Raw genomic sequence first — 9658 nt, forward strand, 5'->3', positions numbered from 1 at the left:
ATAATAGTTTAATGATAAACTCAAAAGACAACATAAACACACACATGATGGACATGTCCGTTAATGACCTCTCTCTCCCGCACGATCCCCTGCAGTCGACCTTTAACCCTCACGGAGGCATAATTAGCCTAATACGGGACCGGGTGTGTAGGATAACGACCCGGCCCCGCCCTCCGCCTCTATCTATTACTACCCAGCACTTTATGTGTGTGTGTGTGTATATATATATATATATATATATATATATATATACAGTGAGGAAAATAAGTATTTGAACACCCTGCTATTTTGCAAGTTCTCCCACTTAGAAATCATGGAGGGGTCTGAAATTGTCATCGTAGGTGCATGTCCACTGTGAGAGACATAATCTAAAAAAAAAAATCCAGAAATCACAATATATGATTTTTTAACTATTTATTTGTATGATACAGCTGCAAATAAGTATTTGAACACCTGAGAAAATCAATGTTAATATTTGGTACAGTAGCCTTTGTTTGCAATTACAGAGGTCAAACGTTTGCACACACTGCAGGAGGGATTTTGGCCCACTCCTCCACACAGATCTTCTCTAGATCAGTCAGGTTTCTGGGCTGTCGCTGAGAAACACGGAGTTTGAGCTCCCTCCAAAGATTCTCTATTGGGTTTAGCAATACATGGCCCCGGTCATCCTCTCCTTAATACAGTGCAGTCGCCCTGTCCCATGTGCAGAAAAACACCCCCAAAGCATGATGCTACCAACCCCATGCTTCACAGTAGGGATGGTGTTCTTGGGATGGTATTCTTCTTCCTCCAAACACGGTTAGTGGAATTATGACCAAAAAGTTATATTTTGGTCTCATCTGACCACATGACTTTCTCCCATGACTCCTCTGGATCATCCAAATGGTCATTGGCAAACTTAAGACGGGCCTTGACATGTGCTGGTTTAAGCAGGGGAACCTTCCATGCCATGCATGATTTCAAACCATGACGTCTTAGTGTATTACCAACAGTAACCTTGGAAGCGGTGGTCCCAGCTCTTTTCAGGTCATTGCCAGCTCTCGTAGTTCGGGCTGATTTCTCACCTTTCTTAGGATCATTGAGACCCCACGAGGTGAGATCTTGCATGGAGCCCCAGTCCGAGGGAGATTGACAGTCATGTTTAGCTTCTTCCATTTTCTAATGATTGCTCCAACAGTGGACCTTTTTTCACCAAGCTGCTTGGCAATTTCCCGTAGCCCTTTCCAGCCTTTTGGAGGTGTACAATTTTGTCTCTAGTGTCTTTGGACAGCTCTTTGGTCTTGGCCATGTTAGTAGTTGGATTCTTACTGATTGTATGGGGTGGACAGGTGTCTTTATGCAGCTAACGACCTCAAACAGGTGCATCTAATTTAGGATAATAAATGGAGTGGAGGTGGACATTTTAAAGGCAGACTAAAAGGTCTTTGAGGGTCAGAATTCTAGCTGATAGACAGGTGTTCAAATACTTATTTGCAGCTGTATCATACAAATAAATAGTTAAAAAATCATATATTGTGATTTCTGGATTTTTTTTTTTAGATTATGTCTCTCACAGTGGACATGCACCTACGATGACAATTTCAGACCCCTCCATGATTTCTAAGTGGGAGAACTTGCAAAATAGCAGGGTGTTCAAATACTTATTTTCCTCACTGTATATACACACACACACACGAAATACATGTAACAGGATTACGTATTTAAAATACAAAATATAAGTAACTGTTTTCCACTACAGTTACAATTTAAATCATTGGTAATTACCACATTGTTACATTCAAAAAGTATTTTGATTACTGAAGAGATTACTTTGCATTTTATTGTCATTCGTTTCATTTAATATTTAGTCCTTTCTAATGGAAACATTTATACATATAAACAATGCGATCCAAAGTGCATTTGAACTGCGGTGAAAGGCTTTCTTATGATGTGTTACATTCATATGAGCAGATAGATAAGTACGTTTGAAGTAAGTTTGGAGCAGAAGAAATTGAAATAAACCTTGTGTAAATTGTCAGCTTTATGCTATTTCTAGCCATTTTACATTCACGTTACCGGACCATTTTTTATCAAGAAAATTCACATCGGATCATAATTTCTAGTAAGACCTTTGATATTAGGTCAATTTGATTGATCTTGGTTTTAGAAACAACACTGCATAAGATATTTAGGTTTTTCAGAGTATTCATTTTTAACATGTGTGTTTTGTCTTACTGTACAGGAAGAGTTTTTATAGTCAAAACAAGTGAAAAAATCTACCATTGCTGAAGAAGTAATCCAAAGTATTTAGAATATGTTACTGACCTTGAGTAATCTAAAGGAATACATTACAAATTACATTTTACAGCATGTATTCTGTAATCTAAACCCTCCCAACCCTGTATATACCCTGTATATAATCAGATTCGAGGACCGGAACTATATACAGTACACCCCTAAATGAAAATGTCCAAATTGGGCCCAAAGTGTCAATATTTTGTGAGGCCACCATTATTTTCCAGCACTGCTTTAACCCTCTTGGGCATGGAGTTCACCAGAGCTTCACAGGTTACCACTGGAGTCCGCTTCCACTCCTCCATGATGACATCACGGAGCTGGTGGATGTTAGAGACCTTGTGCTAATCCACCTTCCGTTTGAGGATGCCGCACAGATGCTCAATAGGGTTTAGGTCTGGAGACATGCTTGGCCAGTCCATCATCTTCACCCTCAGCTTCTTTAGCAAGGCAGTGGTCGTCTTGGAGGTGTGTTTGGGGTCATTATCATGCTGGAATACTGCCCTGCGGCCCAGTCTCCGAATGGAGGGGATCATGCTCTGCTTCAGTATGTCACAGTACATGTTGGCATTTATGGTTCCCTCAATGAACTGTAGCTCCCCAGTGCCGGCAGCACTCATGCAGCCCCAGACCATGACACTCCCACCACCATGCTTGACTGTAGGCAAGACACACTTGTCTTTGTACTCCTCACCTGGTTTCCACCACACACGGTTGACACCATCTGAACCAAATAAGTTTATCTTGGTCTCATCAGACCATAGGACATGGTTCCAGTAATCCATGTCCTTAGTCTGCTTGCCTTCAGCAAACTGTTTGCGGGCTTTCTTGTGCATCATCTTTAGAAGAGGCTTCCTTCTGGGACGACAGCCATGCAGACCAATTTGATGCAGTGTGCGGCGTATGGTCCGAGCACTGACAGGCTGACCCTCCACCCCTTCAACCGCTGCAGCAATGCTGGCAGCACTCATATGTCTATTTCCCAAAGACAACCTCTGGATATGACTTGAGCATGTGCACTCAACTTCTTTGGTCGACCATGGCGAGGCCTGTTCTGAGTGGAACCTGTCCTGTTAAACCACTGTATGGTCTTGGCCACCATGCTGCAGCTCAGTGTCAGGGTCTTGGCAATCTTCTTATAGCCTAGGCCATCTTTATGTAGAGCAACAATTCTTTTTTTCAGCTCCTTAGAGAGTTCTTTGCCATGAGGTGCCATGTTGACTTCCAGTGACCAGTATGAGGGAGTGTGAGAACTATGACACCAAATTTAACACACCTGCTCCCCATTCACACCTGAGACCTTGTAAAACTAACGAGTCACATGACACTGGGGAGGGAAAATGGCTAATTGGGCCCAATTTGGACATTTTCACTTAGGGGTGTACTCACTATTGTTGCCAGCGGTTTAGACATTAATGGCTGTGTGTTGAGTTATTTTGAGGGGACAGCACATTTACACAGTTATACAAGCTGTACACTCACTACTTTACATTGCAGCAAAGTGTCATTTCTTCAGTATTGTCACATGAAAAGGTATAATCAAATATTTACTTAAATGTGAGGGGTGTACTCACTTTTGTGAGATACTGTATATATATATATATATATATATATATATATATATATATATATATATATACAAAAGTTAGTTCCGGTCCTCAAATCTGATTGGACAAGAGTTGTTCCATGAGCACTGATGTCTCAGAACATCAGCACTCATTCGGACACTTCACTGTTTGTATCACTCCGCTTGTGTTCGTACCATTAACTAAAGTGTAAGAGCAGTGCAGATGGGTAAAAAGCTAGATGTGTCTCTTTACATTTATTTTTGTGACATTGCAGATTTTAGCCAGCATTTGGCAGCAAAAGACCATCTATGTGTGTAAATGAGCCAGCAGAGGTGATGTGCAGTCAGTTCATCGGCACTCTGTGATTTCTCTGATTACTACTACACTAAAGATGGAAAATTTGTATTTAAACTAACAACTTCAGCACTAAGGCTCATCACAACTGAGAGACACAACAGGCTGATTAATTACACAAGCTCAAGCGCTTACCTCTTAACAGAGTTTCCACATTGGAGAGGACATACTGTTCAAAATGGCGGAGGACATTGCGTTTTCTATAGTGAATGACTCTTGGACCGCTATTTTTACAAAGAGAAAATTGGATGCATTTGACAAAAATTATATTATCATTAAACTACAGTTTCTCTCTCTCTCTCTCTCTCTCTCTCTCTCTCTCTCTCTCTCTCTCTCACACACACACACACACACACACACACACACACACACACACACACACACACATCCTTGTTTTTCCAATAACTTGTTAGTAACAGCCAAAGCCGTGATACTAGTTCTAAAGTGACATTTAGAATCAGAAATTAACTTTCCCATTAAATGGTATGGGGCAGTTATTGGCACCTGGATTTGAATTTTCCTTTATGAAATTTATTTATTTACTTTATTCTCAACATTAAAAAAAGATACAGTTTGCATAATTATAGTGCAAATATATTACCTCTTATTGTCATGTTCTTCTTTACATGAGTTTTATTCATGAAACCACATTATGGTTGTTTTTTAACGGGGCTAAAGGCCCCATGAGATAAAAGGTACATTTTATTTTCTTCCTGTAAATAGCAACAAAAACCACCTGTTTGTTACTATACAATGAAACATTTTCCTGATCCAGATCATTGTGTGCAACGTCTAAAGTTTGATTTTGAGGCAATTTTATATCATATTTAAGCATTTAAAAATATGCATAGTTATATAGCCTGTGAAAACCACTGAAATGTCCACATTTATTTTGAGACAAAATACTTATTTGTTATTTTAGGTTTTGTTGAATGTAATTTAATTTAAAAAAAATTCTAATAAAAATGCATAGAAAAATTAAATAGTAAATATTATTTATATATTAAATATTCCAAATATTACTATATTGTAAAATATTGTACAAAATAATATTCCAACATTCCATATAAATGAATTTAGGTGTGTCAGAATGGGGGCGATGTTTACTCACGCCCCTCGTGAGCTTGTCCCGTTGCCTTTGGCTGAAGGCGCAGCTGAGGTCTGTGGAACGCTGGCAACTAGGAACTGCGGGTTTTGAACGGCTCTCAAATTAAGTTACTTCATGGGGCCGTTATGCAGAATTAACTTTCATGACGTGCAGAAGTGGAGACAGTGTTTGGGGTGCGCTGGATGCTTACATTTTATTCAAAATATCTGTCAAGACATTGTTTCAAGCGGTGATCACTGAAGACTTGCGTTATGAGGACACCTAACATTTGGAGCGGGCACACATAGCTCGAGAAAGCGAAGGAGAAGACATGCATTTCTGGGCAGCCTAATAACATTGACAGTTTTCTAAATGCGTCCAATTTTCGAGCAGCCAGGAACAATGAGCAGTGGTTCTAACAACTTTCTGCTCGTTCCTATACCGGAGTACCCTGTATTAGACTGCGTTCCCAACAAAAACGTTAAAATAGTCGTTCTTGGGGCAAGCAACGTCGGAAAAACAGGTAAAAGTATAAAATGCGGCTTCCTTTAATAGGCCAATACAAAATCATGCTTATTACATTTTATATATGATTGTAACTCATTCTAACAGGACATGTTGGTGTTATGTTTATGAATTAATTCTGTATTAAGAATATACAACCTAACATGTTGCCTATGAGAGAGAGAGAGAGAGAGAGAGAGAGAGAGAGGAGAGAGAGAGAGCGAGCAATTGCACTGTAGTATGTTGATACTATGGTTTACATTTTCAGCTCTGATTGTAAGATTCCTTACCAAGAGATTCATAGGAGACTATGAAGCCAACACAGGTAAGCCATTTTATAAAACAGTGATATACTGTATACTGTACACTTTGCATACTTTCTGAAGATGGCTTGTTCAACATGTAAACTTAATTTACAGGAGCCTTATACTCAAGGAAGATTCATTTGGATGGGGAGCAAGTTTCTTTACAAGTGCAGGACACCCCATGTGTCTCAATACAGGTACCTCCAAATCACATTACCAACACTAACTTCGTCTTTCAGCTAAACTTCGATCACAAGGAGTGTGTCTATGGTGCTTTATCAGTCATTTAGATCATTCAGTCATTGCCTGTGGGATCCCTGCATGCTTTTGGTGAACTGTGGGGAATATTAGTTCAAACGTTTGGCCTGTAAACAAAGTATGCAGGGCATGAAATAAAGAGGGTGTGTTCAGCAGTAAGCTCATTAGTCTGACTCATGCATACTCAAGAAGAGGTTCAACAGTTGAAAAGCTCTTGTCAGCTGAATGAATCTGATCCTGGCTGAAGCTCAGCAGTAAGTAAGGTACAATGGGGCTAAAAGCACCCCTTAAGAAAAATCTGTGGGGAAGGCAAAAATCTGGGGGAGGCAAATTTATGTAATATTATTATAATAGCTGCTCTGATGATTAGAATTGCCCTTCTGGGTCCATTATTGCTTAAAATAATTATTATAATAGTAATTGTTCAAATAAAATATTATTTAATTGTTTATATAAATAATGAAATGAATATTTTTTTGAATACTAACTAACTAATTCTCTCATTTCTTTTTATATATAAAAAGGATCAGTTTTATTTTCAAATATCAGGTAACATTGTTTACTAGTAATTTTTTCCAACTAATCTTTAATACTGACTATTTGATCTTTTCAGGATGATGCAGAGGGTCTTTATTGTCAAGAGCAGATCAACCGCTCCATTTACTGGGCAGATGGGTATGTGCTTGTCTTTTCCATCACTGACCTCAAAAGCTACCACACCATCCAGCCACTCTACCAACATGTTCGTCGAATCCACCCCAGTGGCAACATCCCTGTCATCATTGTGGGCAACAAAAGCGACTTGCTGCGTGCCCGGCAGGTCCCGGATAACGAGGGTAAGGCGCTTGCTGATGAATTGGGAGGGCTATACTTTGTGGCTTCGGCCAGGGAGAACTATGAGAGTGTCCAGGCTGCTTTTCTGCATCTATGTCAGGAGGTGAGCCAAACACTGGGAGGAGGAAATGGGGAGAAGAGGAAAGGAGGACTACACCTTGCCAGACCAAAGAGCCCGAACATGCAAGAGTTGAAGAGAAGGTTCCGGCAAGTTCTGTCATCCAAAGTGAAATCAGCTACTGCATTATGATGATGATTATGATAAATGTGACTGCAGAGAATTCACAAAGTTTTCAGAATAACAACTTGCTGTTGCAAAAGTGTTTAATATTGTGAAACACAAGGAATAACAGTAAAACTCACCAGATGTTTTTCCAAGTATTCATACAAGTTGCATGGTGAGATTCACTCTCTCTGGGAGACTGTGGCACATGGGACTCCTAGTTATAAAATCATTAAAGGACTGGTTTTGATGATCTGTTTCAGCTGCTATTATTCGTGCATTTTCCCCCTTGTTTTCCAGGGATATTATTCATTTCTTTAGTAACATGATTATATGTTGACTGCTAATCTTTTAGTGAGAATTTAAAAATGAGATTGGTACTACTACATATTTTGTCTTAGCCCACTACTGTATATCAGTTTAACGTAAAGCAAGAATGAACAGCATTTTTCATTGAATAAGGCTGTTTATTACATTGAAAACAGCAAAATAAAACAAACCATTTAGTTGTAGGGCCATTTATTTGACAAAAATCAACAGCAGTCATTCCTACAAGGTTCTCATGATGCTTGAACAGTTTGCTAAATGTTATTTCAGGATAGTCCCAAAACTTCAACTGACAGTGGGAGACATTATCCAGCTATGTTTTTTATAATCATATCAGAGGAAGAGGTTGTCAAATGGTGGTTCCCATGACCTTTGACCTACTTACACTGTGTCAAGGCTTTAAGCGTGCTGTGTTGTTTTTGTAGAGTGTTTCCTTTGCTTGTTCTTTCCAGATGTCCCACTCAGCCATTCAAATGGACACTTATTTATCCCTCAGGACAGATGAAGTTGCATTCCTTTGCAGCAGGTTGTGGAGTCCTGGACTGAACTATTGGTTATCCACTAAGTGACCTTTCACCATTTATGAATACTTTTCTTCCCGTCACCTAATGGCCTAATGAAAGAATAGCAGTATCAGAATGGGATCAGCCTTTTCCACTCACCCACAGTGAGATACTTTGACAAAGTAAACGGCAGATTTGTGGTAAGATGAATATGTTGTGTTGATTTAACTTCTTTCACAATAAGCATGGCTTGGTCTGTTTTCTCTCTTGCTCTCCTTCTCGTAATTTTACATAAACCCACAACTTATAATATGTCTTGTGTCAACATCCCACTGACAACTGACCCCCATTATTTTAACTGAAATTTCCTCATATAATTTTCAAATATTTGAAACTAGAGAACGGCTCAGTTCTCAGAACATGTTGGCCTAATGCCAGTGTTAGAACTTCATAAAACCATTACCAAAACCAGCTTGTGATAAGCATTAGTTCAAATGTAAGCCAGCTGTGGGTGTCTCTGAGGCTTAACTGTTCCACGTTAATAGTAGTTTCACTTAATCCTTTGCAGAAAACATATCATTGTAAAAGAACAGTTCTTAAAAATCACTCGTATTTACACTATACTTAAAAAAAAAAAAGTATTAAAAAAAATAGTAAATTGGATCTTAGGCTCACTTGGCTTGAATTTGATGGAAGAACACAGACTCATATATGTGGACATACACTGTTACAAGAGAATGTGCAAATACACACATTGAAATAATAGATGTATGCTATTCCTCTAAAAATATTTTCTCATCAGATATAAGCATTTAAGCACTATGACAGCATAAGTGCAGGGCCATTCCAAGTCTGGGCAGGGCCCTGGTCAAATTAGAATGCAGATCCCCCTCTGTATCACTGTTTACACCTCTCTAACGACTGCCCTACGTAAGTGCTGCACTTTCATGTAGGATTTGGGGGAAATACTTTGCATTGTAACACTATAATTTATTTTAATAGATGTAGAGAAAATGAAAATGCATAAGTACTTGCTATCTGGTCTGACCTTAACATTTGGGTACAGTTCAAAAATTCGGAGTGATCTGATGCTTTTGTCGATTAGATCACAAGCCCGAATCAGTGGCTTCTCCCCTCTAGTTTGTACAGAACAGATTTAATAAACCATCTTCTGGCATTATGATTATGAATGGCTTCCTGTGCTCTGTTGTGTTCTGATAAAATGAGAAAGACTGCAGGACTTCTTATTTCATAAGGAGTATGAGTTAGTGTTTGTGCTGATTCGTTTATTTGGGAGTGCTGGTCAAGGAAGTTTGAATTCTCAGCAGAGTGTTATTAGATGAGAAACAGCTGTGATGTGAATCAGTAATGAGATACTTTTTTTCTACTTCTGTGTTCATTATGTTATCACCGCCACAGGA

At 39.1% G+C, this 9658-nt stretch overlaps 1 protein-coding gene across 2 annotated transcripts; it reads left to right on the forward strand.

Moving 5' to 3' along the window:
- Window positions 1–5351: 5351 nt before the first annotated feature.
- Window positions 5352–9658, forward strand: LOC127647629 (ras-like protein family member 11A-like). 2 transcript variants are annotated; one of them, XM_052132005.1, is made up of 5 exons: window positions 5352–5806; window positions 6056–6112; window positions 6207–6289; window positions 6964–7186; window positions 7285–9658. In XM_052132005.1, exons 1-5 carry the CDS (start codon window positions 5656–5658, stop codon window positions 7518–7520), a joined length of 750 nt encoding a protein of 249 aa, XP_051987965.1. In that variant the 5' UTR covers window positions 5352–5655; the 3' UTR covers window positions 7521–9658. The 2 variants fall into 2 exon arrangements, with proteins under 2 accessions (XP_051987965.1, XP_051987956.1); XM_052131996.1 differs by having other exon boundaries at window positions 6964–9658.

This window comes from Xyrauchen texanus, chromosome 1 (assembly GCF_025860055.1).
Source record: "Xyrauchen texanus isolate HMW12.3.18 chromosome 1, RBS_HiC_50CHRs, whole genome shotgun sequence".
In the NCBI taxonomy this organism is placed as follows: domain Eukaryota; kingdom Metazoa; phylum Chordata; class Actinopteri; order Cypriniformes; family Catostomidae; genus Xyrauchen; species Xyrauchen texanus.